This window comes from Triticum aestivum, chromosome 2A, assembly GCF_018294505.1.
Source record: "Triticum aestivum cultivar Chinese Spring chromosome 2A, IWGSC CS RefSeq v2.1, whole genome shotgun sequence".
Taxonomy (NCBI): Eukaryota; Viridiplantae; Streptophyta; class Magnoliopsida; order Poales; family Poaceae; genus Triticum; species Triticum aestivum.
The window spans coordinates 64,862,855-64,886,931 of NC_057797.1; the positions used below are offsets into that span (position 1 = coordinate 64,862,855).

At 45.1% G+C, this 24,077-nt stretch overlaps 1 protein-coding gene and 1 pseudogene across 1 annotated transcript; one reads left to right on the forward strand and one right to left on the reverse strand.

Moving 5' to 3' along the window:
* Positions 1-9,374: 9,374 nt before the first annotated feature.
* On the reverse strand, positions 9,375-10,771 carry LOC123187502 (peroxidase 2). The gene is made up of 3 exons (XM_044599371.1): positions 10,571-10,771; positions 10,214-10,423; positions 9,375-10,068 (listed from the first exon to the last, which is right to left on the reverse strand). Exons 1-3 carry the CDS (start codon positions 10,769-10,771, stop codon positions 9,490-9,492), a joined length of 990 nt encoding a protein of 329 aa, XP_044455306.1. The 3' UTR covers positions 9,375-9,489.
* A 2,545-nt stretch (positions 10,772-13,316) lies between these two features.
* Positions 13,317-22,787, forward strand: LOC123191508 (uncharacterized; annotated as a pseudogene).
* The last annotated feature ends 1,290 nt before the right edge of the window (positions 22,788-24,077 follow it).

Sequence of the window (24,077 nt, forward strand, 5' to 3'; positions counted from 1 at the left end):
CAAGTAAAGAAGATAACCGCTCCGTCTGCTCAGCCGGCGTCTAGCAGTACAGCCAGAGGCGGGACGACATACAGATTCGGTCCTTCTCTGAAGACTCCAGAGAAGTTACCATACGAGAGGACCCCGGAGGAGAACGCCGAGATCGCATGAACCGAAGTGGATGACTGGTTTCAAGGGTTGAAAGCAAAGAGACATCCACTTCCGGAGGAGAAGGTAGATCCGGTGAAAACAAAGCGCACTCTGGCTGCCCTGACAAAACCACCCAAGTCTCCGCCGAAAGGAAACTATGAGCGCATTATTGGAAAGGAATTTGCCGAAGCAGAGCGGTCGGGAAGTACTGTCAGTGATCAAAGGCTGAAAGAACGACGAGCTGGGAAACAAATTGCCCAGCTCGGCGAACAAGCGAAGCAATCATGCCCCCCGCTCAAGGTGCCTAGCCACAACATCGCTAATGATCCGAGGATGGTGCCCGGTTATAGCAATCTTGCAGATTACCTGCCCGACAATGTACATTATGAACCCATGGAGGTGCAGATACAAAGATACGAGTACGGGAAGCCTCTCATCAAAGATGAAAGATCTCTATCAACGATGATGCGAAGATTGCATGATTGGTACTTGAAAATCTGCAGAGACTCTGGGGGGAGGAGTACTTTGTATGTGAAAGTTAAAAAGGAGCATGACCTCGTTGGAATTGAACTGTTGCTTGTTCCATTTGAGGAGTTCTATCAATTTTTCAATCAATTGGCCCTCGATAAAACAACGGCCGCCTGCTACTGTCTGTAAATAGTACTACTTCTGTCATTAAGTCTCTTTATATAGCTCAGCTCTTTCATTGCATGTATTTATAATCATCCTCACTATATTATGCAGATTGAAGATCGCCGAATTGAAGAAAAGACAAGTCGGTGATATTGGGTTCATTAACACATATCTCATAGATGCAACTCAGGTTAAATTTCATGCCGCAGCTACCGAGGTCAACTTGCTACGATCGTTGGTAATAAATGAAAACAAAGATATAATACTCTTTCCTTACAACTTCAAGTGAGTGTTACTGTCTTGTGCGTATTCGGTTTCCCTTATATATTAGTCAAGGTTATAGTAATGTAATTGATGAGTTATGCATGCGTGTGCAGTTTTCACTATATTCTCCTAGAGATTAAGCTTGAGCAGGGACTAGTAACCGTCTTAGACTCAAGACGAAAAGATCTCTAGGACTATGCAGACATGACTCAAGTACTCGAGAAGTAAGTTAAATCGATCATTATCCACCATATCAGCAACTTTGTTCATTTCATGATATATCAAGTAATTGTTTTCTTTGTCCGGCAGGGTTTGGAGAAAATTCACCAGAAAAGCTCTGGGACTGCCGAAGGAGCTGCAATTTAGACACCCGAAAGTAAGTACTATAGTAGCATGTTCCGCGCATCTACTAGTCATTCAAGCGCTAGTTTCATCAATACCATTTGGCATTCTTGCTTATCAGTTTGATTGACCTCTATTTCTTGTAAAGTGGTTGTGGCAGGAACAAGGAAATGATTTATGTGGATACTACGTTTGCGAGTCCATCCGCCACACGACCTGTGAGCGGGGCTACACTGACGAACAATGTGAAGTACGTAAATAACAACATTCACAATTTTATTTTATTACCATCATTTGTGTTGAGTTTCATTCATTCATTCATATATATATATATATATATATATATATATATATATATATATATATATATATATATATATATATATATATATATATATATATATATATATATTGACCCCCTTCTTTGAATTAGATGTTTCGAAAGCGGGATGAACTCCTAGCACCAGCTCGCATGCGAGCAATTCAAGAGGAATTGGCGGCATTCTTTCTTGATCACGTGATCCCTGAAGACGGAGAATTCTATGTGGACCCTGAGTCCATATGATTATATTTGTAAGAGATAATTATTGTATTTATGTAGGCGGTAGTGTCGGATAGATATACGAGAACTTGTTGTTCGACCAATCTCTCGGAGAAGGAGAGGTGGTCGATATCACTTCTCTCTGCATGCATATATGTTCATGACGATTTTCTGTTTCCTTCGTTTGCTTACTAGCTAGCTAGCGTGTCTAGTCCTTTCTATACGTATGTATAGTACGTAGCGTCGACCAAGCACGGACATAAGAGAGGACACTTCTCTCTATTAATTATAGCTAGCTAACACAATATATGAAACACCTAAATTAACCCCACAAAAACAAAAACAAAAACCCCAACCACAGAAATGCTGACGCGTGGATGCCTATTGGTCCCGGTTGGTGCCACCAACCGAGACCAAAGGGTCTCCTGCCTGGCCTCTGCGCACAGGCCACGTGGAGGCCCATTTGTCCCGGTTCTGGATTGAACCGGGACTAAAAGGACAGGGCATTAGTACCGACCCTTTAGTCCCGGTTCCAGAACCGGGACAAAAGGCCTTTACGAACTGAGACAACAGACCCTTTTTCTACCAGTGCCTTATCATATCGAGTAGACGAAAACATGCACACACACCAGTGGCATATCATGTCTCTGCCGGATACTTACCCCACATGTGGTTTGTGTCTAAACGTACGTGTGGCAAGTTTGATCCATGGGTTCAGGTGACACATCATCCTCATTTTCAAAACCAACAACCATTCAGTAGAGCTAGTTAGCTAAGATGATAACACGAGTGCCCCCTTCTCCAATTAATTCGGACGTAAGCATAGTACATATGGTCCGGATCATAATTAGTGAGTGTTCTTTCGCTGCACCATGGACCAAATTCCATGGACGCATGCACCCGCGATGCAGGCTGGAAAAGGTGCCGGCGCAATGGCAGGCGCGTCCACATCAGGCAGTAAATTTCGCAGGTGACCACCAGCTGACCGTCATGCGGTTTCTTACTTGCCGGTACTCGAGACGCTCAGACAGCATGGTCCTGAACTACAGTGTTCAGTAGACCACTGGAGTGCCATGCTAAATGCACATACGAGATAGGGTATATCATTCTCATGGGCGTGCGCTGGGCGCACTCGTGGATCTATGTGCGTCAGTCGTCCACCTCTAAAATTTGTCTCTTGCTCAAAAAATGAAATGCAACTACTTGTACAGTGTTGGTCCACTACTGTCTACTGGTCTACTACGGTCCACGGGTTCGCCTCGTTGGACGAAATAGTAGTTCGAAAGGGCCAGCTCATTTGGACTGGTTTCGTGGGAAGGTCGGTATGAGTCCAAGACATTTCTGCCATGGTCTGACCGTTGTGCGGTCCCTTTCCATTAGGATCCAGTGCTAGCTTAATCTTAGCTTAGCTTTGACATGATGCGATCGTTGTCTCTGTTTTTTTTATCAAAACATGTAGTTATTGGCACTTGGCCCAACTAGCTCTAGTAATGACATCTCATGGTTACATTTGTGTGGAAAGGGGGAGAGCTCAGGGATTATGGGCCGTCGGATTGTTTTTCCAAACGAGTGGCAGCCGTTGGATCCGGGGTATGATTGGTCCGAGCCATTGCATGGAACCGAGATTGAAACGATGAACAATATTTTTTCTTCTCACCTTCGGTCAGCTATGTTGTCTCACTAGTGTGTGGGGTATAATGTTGATGGGGCTCCTCTGTCATCTGCCGAGGGTGCAGACGCACATGGTGCATGCATTGTGTGGTAGAAATCTGCGGTTGCCGCACCCGTGGTTTCTAGATCCTGTCGAGGGCATAGATGGAATTCCACATGCTGGGTGTGTGCATGGTGTGGTGTGGATGCATGGTTGGGGTATGGATAGAGACGAGGAGGGTGTGTGCTTCTCTACTTCCTGCTCCTCGCTTCTTCCGATTGGGTGAGAATCCTAGCCGCCACTCACCATCCCCTCCTTTGTTCCTTGCAGCCGCCGCCGCGCTTCCTTCCTCCTCTTCTCCCCGTTCCTCTCTCATCGCCAAGCTCACCATCGCCAATTCTCTTCCCATAGAGCTCACCCCTCCCCGTTGTCGGGGAAACAAATACTGGCCGCCGCTTGCGGTGCTAATTCATAGAGAGGAGCACGCCATCGAGACAAGCCCTATTTAAAATTTTGGTTATATTTGGCCGGATTGTTTCTTAAGAAACACAATGAAAATGGAAATGCTCACATACATTCACTCCTATTTGAGATTGCCGAAATCAATACAATGCCTTGTAGCCATCAGGAATGCTATCTCCCACAAAAGGAACACCGCCAAAAAATTTAGAATAGATCTTGAATAATATGAGCACCCTTGCTAAGTCTAGAACTTGAATCCGGGTGGTCTATTTCCACAACAAAGAACCTAATCATTTGAGTTATGCTCAATTTGCTGCTAGAATAATTAATTAACTTCTTACTCACTCTCTAATCAAATGGAAGAACGACCCCGTTCCTAAAAAAAGTAAAGATGTGTAAAATTTTGCTGAAATAGATATGAGACGCGTGAAATAAATTAAATTGAAGCGAACTTAGTAATATTTCGTTGGGATTTTATGAATAGTGTCTAAAACTTTGTGAAAATTGACATGTGTTTATCACTAGAAAATTGTAAAATCATAAAAAAAACGTTTGTTTCATGGAGAAAATGTTAGCGATAATTTGCAGAATAGAAGACAAACATATGAAAGAAAGTTGGGATTAAAAAGGAATTACAATGTGGCTAGAAAAGACTATATATATATATATATATATATATATATATATATATATATATATATATATAGTGTTACTATTCATCACCCAGGGTGCAGAATAAGTTATTCTTCACCCGAGGTAATCTTACATCATTTCATAATTAAATTACGTTTCGAATTCAAATAGTTACATTCGTATTGATTCACTACGTAAAATTTGACATAAGAAAAATAAAAATATAGGTTATAAGATAAGAAAATTTACAGTTTATGTGTATTTTAGACTATGTTTTTACGTTTGTAATTTTACATAACATAAAATATTTTTTACGGCGATTATATATTTTCTTACGGTCCCTTTTTGCGTCGGAAATAAGACAAAACTTACGAAACGTAAAATTACGGTGCATTGATGGTAAAATAGAGAGGGGTGAAGAATAACTATTCCTCACCTAGGGTGACGAATAGCGCGACCCATATCTGTGCTGCCAAAGATCAACCGCATCACAGAGAGGCCCATAGCTAAACCTTTGTGAAACTCGACATGTGTTTATCTCTAGAAATTATAAAATAAAATAAAAAGTTCAATCGACATTCCATAGAGAAAATGTTAGGAATAATTTGCAGAATAGAAGATAAACATATACACTTTAGCTATACGTAAGTCGCCTGACACGATTTTGGGTAAGTCGATTTTTTTGACTGTTTATTTTTGCTTCAAGATTAGTCAATTTTTTCATGGAGTTGTTTTGGCTGGTTGACAGACCACATATTTGGGCCAGTCAACTCCATATCGTGTAACCCTCCCTCTATCCCCCTTTGTACTTTTATGTTTTCATTTGTTTTTGTTTTTCTTTCTTATTAGCCATCTTTTCTTTTTATTTTTTTGTGGGTATTCTTGACATGTTGAGTAAGTGTAAATGTATACACCAGTATAAAATATGTGCGAAAATTGCGTTACTACATTGTTATTCTTTGCATAGTAAAAAGAGTGCAATTGCAGTATAAAGTTGCGTGCAACTTTTTTTGTTTTTCATCTCTATTTCTTATAGGGTAATACCAATGCCACTAGTTCATTCTTCCTTATAAAACTTCTTTATGTTATTTTTTAGTTAATATCTTCTTTTCTTATTTTTAAGGGTAATACCAATACCATTAATTTATTTTTTCTTAAGAAACATTTTTTCTTTCAGAAACACCACTATTGTATGTTTATTCTTGCATATTTTTACGAAGTATTTTTTTTCTATATTGTCTGCAATTTTTTCATTTTTGTTTTAGATTTTTTATTTTCTTTATTGTTGAAGGGTAATAGCAATTGCACCAATCCATTAAGTTTTTCTGAGAACCTCATTATTTTGATTATTTTCTTTTTTTTCTTTTTTCTCGAAGGGTAATACCAAAGCCACAAACTCATTCTTTCTTAGAAAACTTCATCTCTCTATAGGGAATCATGATTTAATTTTTCAAAGAATTAAATTAAATATATTGAATAAAAAAGGAAACTTGCAAATGGTAATATTGTTTTCATTTTGTTTTAGCTTTAATTCATTTTATTTCTTTCTTAATGGTAATACTAATCCCACTAATTCATTTCTTCGTCAGAACCTTCCTATTTTTATTCTAAAATTCAACTATTATATGCTTATTCTTGCATATTTTAAAATTTTACAAATTTGCCTGTATACTGTGTGAATTTTTTTTTCATTTTCTTTCTTTTTAAAGGGGAATACCAAAGCCACGAATTCATTCTTTCTTAGAAATACTTTATTATTTTGATTTTGTTTTAGCCTTTCTTTTTTTTTCTTTAATGGTAATACCAATGCTACTAATTCATTCATGATTAGAAAATCTTCTTCTTTTTTGTGAAATTCTATTATTATATGCTTATTCTAGCATACTTTGAAAAAATCACAATTTTGTGTAAATTTCATCCTTGTTTTTTATTTTCTTTCTTATTAAAGGGTAGTATCAAAAACCCTAATTCATTTATTTCTTAGAAAACTTCATTATTTTGATATTATTTTTGTTTTTATTTTATTCTATTTCTACTTTAATGGTAACACCAATGGTACTAATTCATTTCATTATTAGGAAAAAATGTTTTTTACGAAGATTCCACCATTATATGTTTATTATTGCATATTTTTAAAAAACACAATTTTGTGTACATTGTCTGCATTTTTTTCATTGTTTGCTTTAAATTTTGATTTTCACTTTCTTTCTTGTTAAAGAGTAATACCAATGCCACTTATTTATACTTTATTGGAAAAGATTTTTATTTCATTCTTAAAGGATGTCTTTCTTATTAAAGGGTAATACCAAAGCCACTAATTCATTCTGTCTTAGAAAACTTCATTATTTTGTTTTTATAGTTTTTTTTATTTTCTTTCTTCTTTAATTGTAATACCAATGCCATTAATTCATTCCTTCTTCCCCTTTTTATGAAAGTTGCAATGTTATATTTTCATTCTTGCATGTTATAAATAATCTCAATTTCTGTGTAATAGTGTGCAATTTTTTCCATTTATTTGTTTTAGTTTATTTTTATTTTCTTTCTTCTGGAAGGATTAGTTTTGCATTTGCTTTCTTTTTTGTTTATTTGGAATTGCATGCATGTATTTGTAGTACTCGTATATATCCATCATGAAAACACCTAGCCATGGTTGACTAATGGCAATGCACGTGGGATCCACCCTTGTCTGACATTGGAAGTACTAACAAACATACTACCTCCGGTCCTTTTTAGTCTGCATATAAGTTTCGTCCGAAGTCAAAGTATCCCTACTTTAACCAAATTTATAGAAAAATGTATCAGCATTCACAATGCCAAATCGCCAGACTGCCGCGCCGCGTGAGCTCACGTGTCTCAAGGTTAGCACCATAACCATTCATATATGTCGATGCCTCAAAATAGAACCGTTGCAACCTATATGTAATGCCATATTACATGCTTTATAGCAAAAAGCAGGATGCTGAAGAGGGCAACGACGGGGGGTTGAGAAGGAGCAAAGAGAGAAGGAACGAGCAGAAACGCATGAAAGTTCCAAGATGCTCGAGCTAAAACTTGAGGTAGAACATTCTCTTAATTTAGCCTCATTCATTTTATAGCAATGAACAGTGCTCACATCACTCTCCTCTTATAGGCCCTTATGCAATCTCAAGGTAGAGAATGTGTCCATGTTGTGTGCAACGCCGCTACAAACTTAGAATTTGCATGTGTTTTGCAATATGTGAACTTGCATGAAATAACACTATGTATGAATACGTGAACTTGTGTGTCATGTGCTCGAGCAATGTTTTTTTTCTCTCTATGAACTTGTATGAATCATTACCCTATTTGAACTAGTTTGAGTTATGCCTATGTGATCTAGTTAGAGTTATGCCTATGTGAACTAGTTTGAATTATGCCTATGTGAATATGTGTGTGATGTGCTCGAGGAATTTCTAACCCTCTAGGAGCTCCCACATTCATTTGATACGATGTCATTTTCTACACTGAAGATATAGACAGAAAATGTACATATTTGTTTTCGGTTGTAGGGATTACATAAGGACCAGCTTGATAACAACAGCAATGTGACACATTTCTGAGAGTAAAACTCGGAAACAGGCACCTTAACGAGAGTTACTCTCGGAAAAGGGGTCGCCTGAGCACTTTAACTACTGAAGTGCCATTCTTTTCCGAGGGCGCCTCTCGGAAAGGAATGACATTGCGCTCTCGAGTCTCGGTAAAAGTACCACTGCCATGTGGGACGCGTGGGCCCACAGGTCAGGTTCAAATGTTTTAATCAATTATGGGATGCTGTGCAGTACCAGATTACTCTCGGTAACTAAAACACGTCATATTATTCTTTTTAAAAATTTAACAAATAATTAGAATGTTTCATTGACAGGTGGGTCTAACGGGTCCACCTGTCAGGTCAGACTATTTCGGTGACAGGTGGTTTGCCGAGCGGTTGCTCGTGGCTCTTGGTATAGATAACAGCAAGTCATGAAGCCGTCAGTTGCAAACGAAGATGCCATTTGGCTAGTCTTTGGCGTGTGGGGCTCACGGCGTCTGTTGCATTTGCTGACTGTGCTTTGTTAGCGGTGATGCACAGTCGGCAACAATACCTCGTTGCCGTGAGCCCGTGGTTGCCGAATGCTGCTCCTTGGCGTATATGCGTTTGCTGGGTGCCCATGATTTGGCGCTAGGCGAACAGCCATGCACCTGGCGTATAAGCAAGTTGCAGTTGTGATTCGAAGCATGGATATAATCACATCTAGGATGATGGTTTCAAATAGCTACTGCCTCCGTAGACCCAATGTCTTATATTTGGAGACGGGTGTAGTATTATTCTATACCAATGCTACCTAAAACAGGAGTTGGATAGTGTTTTTTTCTTTTCTTTTTGTCTTATATTATTATTTATATCAATGAAAAATCCGTAGACCCAATTGTTCTACGGTTTGGGCTTAAAAAAACTTTGCTGAAACCGACATGAAACGTGTGAAAAATGTGAATCCCAAGTGATATTTCTTTGGCATTTTTGTGAACAATCTCTAAGAATTTGTGAAACCTGACATGATTTGTCTCTCGAAAATTATCAACCGTATGCTTCATACAGAAAATACTATCATTTGCAAGTATGTTACTACGAAATTTGCAGGAAAGAAGAGTAACATATAGAAGAATGTTGGGATAAAAAAAAGTGTACATAGAAAAGGATAGAAATAATGGAATACGTGGTACTACAATGCAAGGTGCTGAAAGGACACGCATGGTTCATTGTACGGCAAAAATACGGGTGGACTCTCACAGCAGCAGGTTGTTGGTCCACGCTGTCATTTCGGTGCAAATGGTGATCTTAGTTGGGGATGGAGCACTCTTTCCTGATCTGGCCCTGAGGAGAGCCAGGCGACGGGCCGAGGTTGGACATCTTCACCATGGCCGAGGCGAAGGCCTTAAAGAACACGGCCTGGGCAGAAGCGAAGCTGTTAACGATGACTTCGGTGTCACCGCTGGTTGCGGTGGCGTTGTACAACGCCTGGTCGGAGTGCAGGAGCCCCTTGTTGGACTGGAGGTTGAGGAAGTAGGCGTTGTCGAACATGTCCTGGGTCGGGGGGGTCGCCGTGTCGTCCAGCGGGGCCAGGCTGTTGTCGTTGCCAGACGGGGTGCAGGTGTCGTTGAGCTTGTCCTGGAAGGTGGAGTCGATGTTGGGCTCGGTGTAGAGCCTGCTCCTGAAGTTCTTGCACTGCGCCATCCCGATGGTGTGGCCGCCAGAGAGGGCGACCATGTCGGTCAAGTTGAGCCCCTTGCCGGCGAAGCTGGCCTTGAGGCCGGCGACGTCCAAGAACGGCCCAGGCAGGTTCGCGTTGGCCAGAGCCACGGTAGCGTTGGCGGAGTCCTTCCTCCCCAGTTGAACCTCCCACGTCGGCCCTCCCAACTATGTATGTATGCATCAGGAAGACAAAATCGAGTTATTATTTTGCCGTCGGTGCGCACAAAGTAAACAACCGGTAAACTTGGCGCTTCGCCACGCGATCGAGTCGAGCGAACTGGGATTGGGAGGTGATGGATCATTTTCTTACCGCGACGACGGAATCGCGAGCGGCGACGGCGAGGATGTCGGCGCAGGAGACGACGGGGTTGTTGCTGTAGGGCTTTTTGCACACGGCTTCCACATCCTTCTTGATTTGTTCGATGACCTCGAAGCCACGCAGCGATCCCACGTTCCCAAACGCGCCCCGCTCGTTGCCACCCACGCTAGTCTCATTCAGCAGAACGGACGCGTCACAGCCCTGCATGTGCGTACGTAGCCAGGCAACATATGCACGCTCGTTAGTCACTAGGTAGGTGTTCAGCAAATGAACAAAACCGAAACAGAACAAGTCTCGGCTTTCGCCCAAGTCCAGCCCGGCTACATCTTAAGTATGTGAAAAACTTGCCTGGACAAAGCAGTCATGAAAGTGCAGCCGGAGCAGCGACGCGGCCATGCGGCGGTCGCTGTTGATGGCCGTCTCCACGCCGGTCTTGATTTTTTCAAGAGCCAAAGGGCACGACTTGTCGTAGAATGTCGTCGACAGCTGCGCCGACGCCACTGTGGCCAGGCACAGGAGCAACACGACTGATAGAGATGAAGATGCCATGACACAGGAGTACCTGTCGATAACTCGCTGCAGGAGATGAAGTTTTGCGGTGGATGCGGATGTCATTCCCTGCATATTCCATGCAGATATATATGAATAGCCGCTCGCAAGCTCGGTCATTCCCGGTTTTGGCCGGCGAATAATGTGGTGGCCAACCTGGCGTTTCATGTGCTAGCGGTTACTAGATCATTCCAGCCTTTTTCAGGGTTGTCGTATTGGTGCAACTCGCCGAGTGCATCGCGGAGTGCATTGTGCGCGCATGTGTCATGCATAGAGTCAAATGAACCAGCACTTGCGGGGAGTTGACTTGGATTGGACATTAGCAAGTAGCCATGTTTTGCAAAGTCATTCAAGGATGTATCATCCATATTCCATAGAGTGCATGGAAGTCAACGAAATTCTAAAACGACATAGTACTCTTTTCCTTTCGAATGCTCAAAAGCTGTGCATGAACTCTTACTTCCAATAAGTATTTTCAAACAAAAGAAATATGCTTCCTCTGCGCACATGACCAAGTGCAATCCATCTGCTAGCTGGCTGTTAGATGATCGTTGCTGCTCTGCATCTTTTTTCTTTCCTTTTTCACGGTGTCATCATGCTGTATTTCGCGTAGGTCAAGTGCATCGTGCACTAGTTTCAAAAAAAAAAGTGCATCGTGCACTGTTGTATCATGCATAGTCAAATTAATCAGCAGCTGCACATTGCAGAATGATTTTGATGGGAGTAGTACAGCGCACCATTAGCAGCCGTGGAATATTCATGGTTGCTTCAACGTCTTAGATGATTAAGTCTTATATATCTTAGGACGTTACATGCATACGCGTCATTCTGCATTCGAGGTATCGGATCGATGCTCTCTATGATTACCCAACCTCCGAATGTAGATATCTAAGAGATGATCCTACGAGCAAGAATGGTGGATAAAAATACATTTTATCTTCTAATTGCCAATTAAGGGTATCGATGACTAATTGGCTATACGGTATATGATTGATCTGGTGCTGGGCATTAACGCGGTCCCTGGTATATATATGAACCCCAAATGCAGCGCCATACCTGGGTTCGCGGAACCGCTGTTAGAACTGTGCCTTGTAAGATTGATGAATGAATACGTGATTTGCTAGTGAAATTCAACTCACGCGTATTCATGTATATTATTTTAAATAAATCCCTGTTCGGAAAATGTATACACCTGACACAAACATAAACTACATATGTTTTCATTGATGACCGTGTTTCCTGGTACTATGGATGTTCGTTAATTAACTGAACTAGCGTTGGATAGGTACAGCAAGAGCAACGTCTCTTCATGTCAACAGTACATCTCAGATGTATTTATGTATGCATACCTCCTAAAAATCGAGAACGTGACATGTACTCAGGATCTTAACTAGTCTGCGTCGGGGTCACTCCGTGACTGTGGTAATAATAAAGATGATTTTTTTTAGGAGTTAAAGAAAGGGCCGTATATCGGCCCTACGCCGTATGCCTCCCGCTCAGCTCCCCCTGCTCTGGCGACCGCATCGGCGGCGACCTCGCCGGCCGCGCGTGGCTCCTTCCTCGCCTGCTGGTCCATGCCGCTGCCCCCGCCACCGACGCTGGTTAAGTGGCCAGCTGCTCCACCTCCTGTGGCCATTCTGCATCGGCTGCCTGACGTGGCGCCGTCCCTTGGCTCAGGTCTGGATCCGCCGTCCCGCCAGCCTGCCCCAGCCGCCGTGTCAGGCTCGGGCGTTGAGGAGGTGGCTGCTTCTCCGCTGGTCGCGCAGCATCGGCTGCTGGCTCAGTCCGTGGCGTGTGAATCCTCGCGATCTCTGCTTGCCCAGGGCATTCAAGGCGAGGCAGGCTTTAACCACGGTGTGCAGCCTACTGCTGCGGGGCATTCAAGCCCGGGTGCGGGGCGCGAGGAGGATGCCGATGTGACCGGCGGCTGGCAGCTCGTCCGGGCACGCAACGCCCCACGCCGCCCGGCTTTTGCCTCGTCGGCATTCAAGGCGCATCCCATCCCAAGCTGGCTTAAAGGGAGGTGTTGCCGCTGCATCGCCCCCGGACACCGAGCTGCAGACTGCCGAGAACCCATCCGCTGCACTCGCTGCCTGGAGAACCACCGCCGCACCCGCGACTGCCGGAACAAGTGGCGCCCGCTGAGCTACCTCGCCCACCTCATCGCTCCACCGCCCCTGCCCCGTCCTGTTGTCGCGCCTCAGGAGGGCACTGCCCCACGCTTTGGAGCGGGCCGGGGCTGGGCGCTTCCTCCCCAGCAGCCTGCAGCGGCCGCCGTGTTCCCCAACCTCGCCGCCGCTGCTCCAATGGCCCGCAGGCTTGGAGACGCTGCATCAAGGCCAGAGGTGGACTACGTGGTCGTCCCGACCACCTCGGAGATGCAGGAGGAGTCGGCTCCTCTCCAGCAACGCAGCTGTCGCCTGGCTCGAGGGGGCTCGCGACGACGTGCCCGCTGCAACTGTTGCGGCAGCTTTCGCTGCCAAGTTCGGCATCAGGCAGGCGGACGTCACCGTCGTGCGCCACTACCCCGAGCAATTCTTTGTCCGGTTCATGTACCAGCACCACTGCGCCAATGCAACGGACCGCGGCGACTTCCACCATGACGGCCTCCACATCTTCGTGCGCGCCTGGCGCCTGGAAGCCCATGCTGAGAATGAAGACCAGCTGCATCACGTGCGCCTCTGCATCGAAGGAATTCCTGTCCATGGCTGGAACAACTACGTCGCCACGTTCGTCATTGGGCACGGTGAAGGAAATATGCCCTAGAGGCAATAATAAAGTTATTATTTATTTCCTTATAATCATGATAAATGTTTATTATTCATGCTAGAATTGTATTTACCGGAAACATAATACATGTGTGAATACATAGACAAACAAAGTGTCACTAGTATGCCTCTACTAGACTAGCTCGTTAATCAAAGATGGTTATGTTTCCTAACCATGAACAATGAGTTGTTATTTGATTAACGAGGTCACATCATTAGTAGAATGATCTGATTGACATGACCCATTCCATTAGCTTAGCACCCGATCGTTTAGTATGTTGCTATTGCTTTCTTCATGACTTATACATGTTCCTATGACTATGAGATTATGCAACTCCCGTTTACCGGAGGAACACTTTGGGTACTACCAAACGTCACAACGTAACTGGGTGATTATAAAGGAGTACTACAGGTGTCTCCAATGGTCGATGTTGGGTTGGCGTATTTCGAGATTAGGATTTGTCACTCCGATTGTCGGAGAGGTATCTCTGGGCCCTCTCGGTAATACACATCACATAAGCCTTGCAAGCACTACAACTAATATGTTAGTTGTGAGATGATGTATTACGGAACGAGTAAAGAGACTTGCCAGTAACGAGATTGAACTAGGTATTGGATACCGACGATCGAATCTCGGGCAAGTAACATACCGATGACAAAGGGAACAACGTATGTTGTTATGCGGTCTGACCGATAAAGATCTTCGTAGAATATGTAGGAGCCAATATGGGCATCCAGGTCCCGCTATTGGTTATTGACCGGAGACGTATCTCGGTCATGTCTACATTGTTCTCGAACCCGTAGGGTCCGCACGCTTAAGGTTACGATGACAGTTATATTATGAGTTTATGCATTTTGATGTACCGAAGGTTGTTCGGAGTCCCGGATGTGATCACGGACATGACGAGGAGTCTCGAAATGGTCGAGACGTAAAGATTGATATATTGGAAGCCTATATTTGGATATCGGAAGTGTTCCGGGTGAAATCGGGATTTTACCGGAATACCGGGAGGGTTACCGGAACCCCCCGGGAGCTATTTGGGCCATAGTGGGCCTTAGTGGAAAAGAGAAGGGGCTGCCCTAGTTGGGCTGCGCCCCCCCCCCTTCCCCTAGTCCTATTAGGACTAGGAGAGGTGGCCGGCCCCCTCCTCCTCTTTTCCCCTCCGAGGAATCCTAGTTGGACTAGGATTGGAGGGGGAATCCTACTCCCAGAGGGAGTAGGACTCTCCTGCGCCTCCCCCCCCTTGGCCGGCCAGCCTCCCCTCCTCTCCTCCTTTATATACGGAGGCAGGGGCACCTCTAAACACACAAGTTGACACAAGTTGATCCACGTGATCAATTCCTTAGCCGTGTGCGGTGCCCCCTGCCACCATATTCCTCGATAATACTGTAGCGGAGTTTAGGCGAAGCCCTGCTGCTGTAGTTCATCAAGATCGTCACCACGCCGTCGTGCTGACGAAACTCTTCCCCGACACTTTGCTGGATCGGAGTCCGGGGATCGTCATCGAGCTGAACGTGTGCTCGAACTCGGAGGTGCCGTAGTTTCGGTGCTTGATCGGTTGGATCGAGAAGACGTACGACTACTTCCTCTACGCCGTGTCATCGCTTCCGCAGTCGGTCTGCGTTGGGTACGTAGACAATACTCTCCCCTCGTTGCTATGCATCACATGATCTTGCGTGTGCGTAGGAAAATTTTTGAAATTACTACGAAACCCTACAGTGGCATCCGAGCCTGGTTATTGATGTTGATGTTATATGCACGAGTAGAACACAAGTGAGTTGTGGACGATACAAGTCATACTGCCTACCAGCATGTCATATTTTGGTTCGGCGGTATTGTTGGACGAGACGACCCAGACCAACCTTACGCGTACGCTTACGCGAGACCGGTTCCCTCGACGTGCTTTGCACAGAGATGGCTTGCGGGCGACTGTCTCTCCAACTTTAGTTGAACCAAGTATGGCTACGCCCGGTCCTTGCGAAGGTTAAAACGGAGTCTATTTGACAAACTATCGTTGTGGTTTTGATGCGTAGGTGAGATTGGTTCTTACTTAAGCCCGTAGCAGCCACGTAAAACAAGCAACAACAAAGTAGAGGACGTCTAACTTGTTTTTGCAGGGCATGTTGTGATGTGATATGGTCAAAGCATGATGCTGAATTTTATTGTATGAGATGATCATGTTTTGTAACCGAGTTATCGGCAACTGGCAGGAGCCATATGGTTGTCGATTTATTGTATGCAATGCAATCGCGATATAATGCTTTACTTTATTACTAAACGGTAGTGATAGTCGTGGAAGCATAAGATTGGCGAGACGACAACGATGCTACGATGGAGATCAAGGTGTCGCGCCGGTGACGATGGTGATCATGACGGTGCTTCGGAGATGGAGATCACAAGCACAAGATGATGATGACCATATCATATCACTTATATTGATTGCATGTGATGTTTATCTTTTTATGCATCTTATCTTGCTTTGATTGACGGTAGCATTATAAGATGATCTCTCACTAAATTATCAAGAAGTGTTCTCCCTGAGTATGCACCGTTGCCAAAGTTCGTCGTGCCCAGACACCACGTGATGATCGGGTGTGATAAGCTCTACGTCCATCTACAACGGGTGCAAGCCAGTTTTGCACACGCAGAATACTCAGGTTAAACTTGACGAGCCTAGCATATGTAGATATGGCCTCGGAACACGGAGACCGAAAGGTCGAGCGTGAATCATATAGTAGATATGATCAACATAACGATGTTCACCATTGAAAACTACTCCATCTCACGTGATGATCGGTCATGGTTTAGTTGATTTGGATCACGTAATCACTTAGAGGATTAGAGGGATGTTTATCTAAGTGGGAGTTCTTAAAAATAATATGATTAATTGAACTTAAATTTATCATGAACTTAGTACCTGATAGTATCTTGCTTGTTTATGTTGATTGTAGATAGATGGCTCGTGCTGTTGTTCCGTTGAATTTTAATGCGTTCCTTGAGAAAGCAAAGTTGAAAGATGATGGTAGCAATTACACGGACTGGGTCCGTAACTTGAGGATTATCCTTATTGCTGCACAGAAAAATTACGTCCTGGAAGCACCGCTGGGTGCCAGGCCTGCTGCTGGAGCAACACCAGATGTTATGAACGTCTGGCAGAGCAAAGCTGATGACTACTCGATAGTTCAGTGTGCCATGCTTTACGGCTTAGAATCGGGACTTCAACGACGTTTTGAACGTCATGGAGCATATGAGATGTTCCAGGAGTTGAAGTTAATATTTCAAGCAAATGCCCGAATTGAGAGATATGAAGTCTCCAATAAGTTCTATAGCTGCAAGATGGAGGAGAACAGTTCTGTCCGTGAGCATATACTCAAAATGTCTGGGTATAATAATCACTTGATTCAATTGGGAGTTAATCTTCCGGATGATTGCGTCATTGACAGAATTCTCCAATCACTGCCACCAAGCTACAAGAGCTTCGTGATGAACTATAATATGCAAGGGATGAACAAGACTATTCCCGAGCTCTTCGCAATGGTGAAAGCTGCGGAGGTAGAAATCAAGAAGGAGCATCAAGTGTTGATGGTTAACAAGACCACTAGTTTCAAGAAAAAGGGCAAAGGGAAGAAAAAGGGGAACTTCAAGAAGAACAGCAAGCAAGTTGCTGCTCAAGAGAAGAAATCCAAGTCTGGACCTAAGCCTGAAACTGAGTGCTTCTACTGCAAGCAGACTGGTCACTGGAAGCGGAACTGTCCCAAGTATTTCGCGGATAAGAAGGATGGCAAGGTGAACAAAGGTATATGTGATATACATGTTATTGATGTGTACCTTACTAGAGCTCGCAGTAGCACCTGGGTATTTGATACTGGTTCTGTTGCTAATATTTGCAACTCAAAACAGGGACTACGGAATAAGCGGGCACTGGCAAAGGACGAGGTGACGATGCGCGTGGGAAACGGTTCCAAAGTCGATGTGATCGCAGTCGGCACGCTACCTCTACATCTACCTTCGGGATTAATATTAGACCTAAATAATTGTTATTTGGTGCCAGCGTTGAGCATGAACATTATATCTGGATCTTGTTTAATGCGAGACATTTATTCATTTAAATCAGAGAATAATGGTTGTTCTATTTATATGAGTAATATCTTTTATGGTCATGCACCCTTGAAGAGTGGTCTATTCTTATTGAATCTCGATAGTAGTAATACACATATTCATAATATTGAAGCCAAAAGATGCAGAGTTGATAATGAAAGTGCAACTTATTTGTGGCACTGTCGTTTAGGTCATATCGGTATAAAGCGCATGAAGAAACTCCATGCTGATGGACTTTTAGAACCACTTGATTATGAATCACTTGGTACTTGCGAACCGTGCCTCATGGGCAAGATGACTAAAACACCGTTCTCCGGTACTATGGAGAGAGCAACAGATTTGTTGGAAATCATACATACCGATGTATGTGGCCCGATGAATATAGAGGCTCGTGGCGGATATCGTTATTTTCTCACCTTCACAGATGATTTAAGCAGATATGGGTATATCTACTTAATGAAACATAAGTCTGAAACATTTGAAAAGTTCAAAGAATTTCAGAGTGAAGTTGAAAATCATCGTAACAAGAAAATAAAGTTTCTACGATCTGATCGTGGAGGAGAATATTTGAGTTACGAGTTTGGTGTACATTTGAAAAACTGTGGAATAGTTTCGCAACTCACGCCACCCGGAACACCACAGCGTAATGGTGTGTCCGAACGTCGTAATCGTACTTTACTAGATATGGTGCGATCTATGATGTCTCTTACTGATTTACCGCTATCTTTTTGGGGATATGCTTTAGAGACAGCCGCATTCACGTTAAATAGGGCACCATCAAAATCCGTTGAGACGACGCCTTATGAACTGTGGTTTGGCAAGAAACCAAAGTTGTCGTTTCTTAAAGTTTGGGGCTGCGATGCTTATGTGAAAAAGCTTCAACCTGATAAGCTCGAACCCAAATCGGAGAAATGTGTCTTCATAGGATACCCAAAGGAAACTGTTGGGTACACCTTCTATCACAGATCCGAAGGCAAGACATTCGTTGCTAAGAATGGATCATTTCTAGAGAAGGAGTTTCTCTCGAAAGAAGTGAGTGGGAGGAAAGTAGAACTTGACGAGGTAACTGTACCCGCTCCCTTACTGGAAAGTAGTTCATCACAGAAAACTGTTTCAGTGACACCTACACCAGTTAGTGAGGAAGCCAATGATAATGATCATGAAACTTCAGATCAAGATACTGCTGAACCTCGTAGATCAACCAGAGTAAGATCCGCACCAGAGTGGTACGGTAATCCTGTTCTGGAGGTCATGCTACTAGATCATGATGAACCTACGAACTATGAAGAAGCGATGGTGAGCCCAGATTCCGCAAAGTGGCTTGAAGCCATGAAATCTGAGATGGGATCCATGTATGAGAACAAAGTATGGACTTTGGTTGACTTGCCCGATGATCGGCAAGCAATTGAGAATAAATGGATCTTTAAGAAGAAGACTGACGCTGATGGTAATGTTACTGTCTACAAAGCTCGACTTGTCGCAAAAGGTTTTCGGCAAGTTCAAGGAATTGACTACGATGAGACCTTCTCACCCGTAGCGATGCTTAAGTCCGTCCGAATCATGTTAGCAATTGCCGCATTTTATGATTATGAAATTTGGCAAATGGATGTCAAAACTGCATTCCTGAATGGATTTCTGGAAGAAGAGTTGTATATGATGCAACCAGAAGGTTTTGTCGATCCAAAGGGAGCTAACAAAGTGTGCAAGCTCCAGCGATCCATTTATGGACTGGTGCAAGCCTCTCGGAGTTGGAATAAACGTTTTGATAGTGTGATCAAAGCATTTGGTTTTATACAGACTTTCGGAGAAGCCTGTATTTACAAGAAAGTGAGTGGGAGCTCTGTAGCATTTCTGATATTATATGTGGATGACATATTACTGATTGGAAATGATATAGAATTTCTGGATAGCATAAAGGGATACTTGAATAAAAGTTTTTCAATGAAAGACCTCGGTGAAGCTGCTTACATATTAGGCATTAAGATCTATAGAGATAGATCAAAACGCTTAATTGGACTTTCACAAAGCACACACCTTGACAAAATTTTGAAGAAGTTCAAAATGGATCAAGCAAAGAAAGGGTTCTTGCCTGTGTTACAAGGTGTGAAATTGAGCAAGACTCAATGCCCGACCACTGCAGAAGATAGAGAGAATATGAAAGATGTTCCCTATGCATCAGCCATAGGCTCTATCATGTATGCAATGCTGTGTACCAGACCTGATGTGTGCCTTGCTATAAGTTTAGCAGGGAGGTACCAAAGTAATCCAGGAGTGGATCACTGGACAGCGGTCAAGAACATCCTGAAATACCTGAAAAGGACTAAGGATATGTTTCTCGTATATGGAGGTGACAAAGAGCTCATCGTAAAAGATTACGTTGATGCAAGCTTTGACACTGATCCGGACGATTCTAAATCGCAAACCGGATACGTGTTTACATTAAACGGTGGAGTTGTCAGTTGGTGCAGTTCTAAACAAAGCGTCGTAGCGGGATCTACATGTGAAGCGGAATACATAGCTGCTTCGGAAGCAGCAAATGAAGGAGTCTGGATGAAGGAGTTCATATCCAATCTAGGTGTCATACCTAGTGCATCGGGTCCAATGAAAATCTTTTGTGACAATACTGGTGCAATTGCCTTGGCAAAGGAATCCAGATTTCACAAAAGGACCAAACACACCAAGAGACGCTTCAACTCCATCCGGGATCTAGTCCAGGTGGGAGACATAGAGATTTGCAAGATACATACGGATCTGAATGTTGCAGACCCGTTGACTAAGCCTCTTCCACGAGCAAAACATGATCAGCACCAAAGCTCCATGGGTGTTAGAATCATTACAGTGTAATCTAGATTATTGACTCTAGTGCAAGTGGGAGACTGAAGGAAATATGCCCTAGAGGCAATAATAAAGTTATTATTTATTTCCTTATAATCATGATAAATGTTTATTATTCATGCTAGAATTGTATTTACCGGAAACATAATACATGTGTGAATACATAGACAAACAAAGTGTCACTAGTATGCCTCTACTAGACTAGCTCGTTAATCAAAGATGGTTATGTTTCCTAACCATGAACAATGAGTTGTTATTTGATTAACGAGGTCACATCATTAGTAGAATGATCTGATTGACATGACCCATTCCATTAGCTTAGCACCCGATCGTTTAGTATGTTGCTATTGCTTTCTTCATGACTTATACATGTTCCTATGACTATGAGATTATGCAACTCCCGTTTACCGGAGGAACACTTTGGGTACTACCAAACGTCACAACGTAACTGGGTGATTATAAAGGAGTACTACAGGTGTCTCCAATGGTCGATGTTGGGTTGGCGTATTTCGAGATTAGGATTTGTCACTCCGATTGTCGGAGAGGTATCTCTGGGCCCTCTCGGTAATACACATCACATAAGCCTTGCAAGCACTACAACTAATATGTTAGTTGTGAGATGATGTATTACGGAACGAGTAAAGAGACTTGCCAGTAACGAGATTGAACTAGGTATTGGATACCGACGATCGAATCTCGGGCAAGTAACATACCGATGACAAAGGGAACAACGTATGTTGTTATGCAGTCTGACCGATAAAGATCTTCGTAGAATATGTAGGAGCCAATATGGGCATCCAGGTCCCGCTATTGGTTATTGACCGGAGACGTGTCTCGGTCATGTCTACATTGTTCTCGAACCCGTAGGTTATATTATGAGTTTATGCATTTTGATGTACCGAAGGTTGTTCGGAGTCCCTAATGTGATCACGGACATGACGAGGAGTCTCGAAATGGTCGAGACGTAAAGATTGATATATTGGAAGCCTATATTTGGATATCGGAAGTGTTCCGGGTGAAATCGGGATTTTACCGGAATACCGGGAGGGTTACCGGAACCCCCCGGGAGCTATTTGGGCCATAGTGGGCCTTAGTGGAAAAGAGAAGGGGCTGCCCTAGTTGGGCTGCGCGCCCCCCCTTCCCCTAGTCCTATTAGGACTAGGAGAGGTGGCCGGCCCCCTCCTCCTCTTTTCCCCTCCGAGGAATCCTAGTTGGACTAGGATTGGAGGGGGAATCCTACTCCCAGAGGGAGTAGGACTCTCCTGCGCCTCCCCCCTTGGCCGGCCAGCCTCCCCTCCTCTCCTCCTTTATATACGGAGGCAGGGGCACCTCTAAACACACAAGTTGACACAAGTTGATCCACGTGATCAATTCCTTAGCCGTGTGCGGTGCCCCCTGCCACCATATTCCTCGATAATACTGTAGCGGAGTTTAGGCGAAGCCCTGCTGCTGTAGTTCATCAAGATCGTCACCACGCCGTCGTGCTGACGAAACTCTTCCCCGACACTTTGCTGGATCGGAGTCCGGGGATCGTCATCGAGCTGAACGTGTGCTCGAACTCGGAGGTGCCGTAGTTTCGGTGCTTGATCGGTTGGATCGAGAAGACGTACGACTACTTCCTCTACGTCGTGTCATCGCTTCCGCAGTCGGTCTGCGTTGGGTACGTAGACAATACTCTCCCCTCGTTGCTATGCATCACATGATCTTGCGTGTGCGTAGGAAAATTTTTGAAATTACTACGAAACCCTACACACGGCTGCTCTCTGGACTACATCGAGAACAGGTCGCTACGAAGGGAGGACACGAGGTACCTCGCGCTGTGGGCGTGGACCGCCAACCCCGACGCGATCCTGAAGGTCAAGTGGCTCACTTTGCCGGCACGCGGCCAGCGGCGGCGTGGGCGGCGTGGCCTGCGGCACCGCGTGCTCAGTCATCTGGACCTGCACGAGGACCACTCCAACGCACGCGAAGATGACGACAATCCTCCCACCCCAGACGTGAACGAGTTCACCTGGTACCCAGACATCGTCAACGGTGCTCCGCCTCCTGGCCGCCGGCGCATGGCTCCAGCTGCTCGCGACGACCGCCGCAACACGCGGCGCGACGACGCTGACGACTGCGATAGCGGCCGTAGTAGAGATGGCTCAAGAGGTCAGACAGGGTGGGGCGACTGCATCCGCCGGTCTCTCTCCCGCAACGCGCGGGAGCGCCAGCGCGGGGCGGACCAGGACCGCTCTCGTGATCGCTCTGGTGGTGGCCGCCGCCACGATGTCGCGCCCACGGGTCTGCTTGCGGCAATCACCACCAGGGATGAGGTCACGGGACGCAGCCCGGTGCGTCAGGCGTCTCCACGATCTGGCCGCCGTCTCTCCCGCGACAACCTCACGGCGCCCAACTCCCCGACGTCGGTGCTGCCATCAACGCCTGGTTCTAAGCATGGTGGCTCGGCTGCGTCCTCGATGTCCGCGACGGCGCGGGGCGCCGTCGTGATCTGCGCTCTGGCTCACCTCGTATCCCCGCTGCCATTGCTTTCCCCGGCTCACCCCCTGGCTTCAAGGCATCCCCAACCTCGACGACGACGCCGCCACTACCGCTGGTGTCATCCCACACCCCTGCCGCCCCTGTGGCCACGGTGCTGGTGCCGGAAGACACCACTCCTCTGTTTCTGCCGTGCCCTGAGCCTATCATCGCGGAGCCCCCAAGGGCTTCCCTACCGCTGATGGCTGCGGGGCGGCGCAAGACGATGGCGGGGATGGACATTGCTCGTGATGGCACCGGTGGTCTATCTCTTCGTCGCTTCAGTGCTTGGCTACGCAAAGTAGGAAGTCGCAAGGCCATTCCGGCTGCCAAGGCGGCAGAACTGCTGGTTTGCCATAACCTGGGCATTGTCCAGGATGGCGAGGATGTCACTGAACGGGCCCTACTGCAGCTCTCGACCATGTTCAAGGAGTAGCTGCCTTTGGACGTGCTGGCGGCCTTGAGGGCCCTTTTCAAGGTCAGTGATGTGCAGGCAACAGCGGCGGAGGACGCGCTCATCAACCACGGCGGCGCGGATGGCCTGGACCATGAGGTGGTCTCTGGCGATGCGGCGAGGCAGACACCAGAAGAATAATTGATGCTCCAGCTCTACGCCTGTGCAACTTAAGTCTCAAATGTTAGTTCATCTTTGGTTAGCTTGTGTGCTCCCCTGTGTTTGTTACCTCGGATGGGCATGTCCATCGAGGGTTGCTACTCTGTTCGTGGTTGCAGTGCTGACTGCTAGTTATTCCTGCCTTAGCTCTTGCCTATGTGTCTCCATGGTACCAATATGTTAGAGCAACATGTGAACATCCTAAGCTGGAATGTCAGGGGATTAAATGATCCAGATCATCGTGCTACGGTCAATTAAACTATTTCCGCATCATCGTGCCAAATCATTTGCTTGCAAGAGTCTAAGCTTGAAAATATCGATTGCTACACAGCGGCCTTACTGGGAGGGCAAAGGCTAAAAAGGTTTGCCTAAAGACCTGCCTCTGGAACTAGAGGAGGGATCCTGCTCCTTTGGGATGAGCTTGTCATGGATGTGAGCAACATCACCCTCACGACGTACTGCCTTTCAGCCATG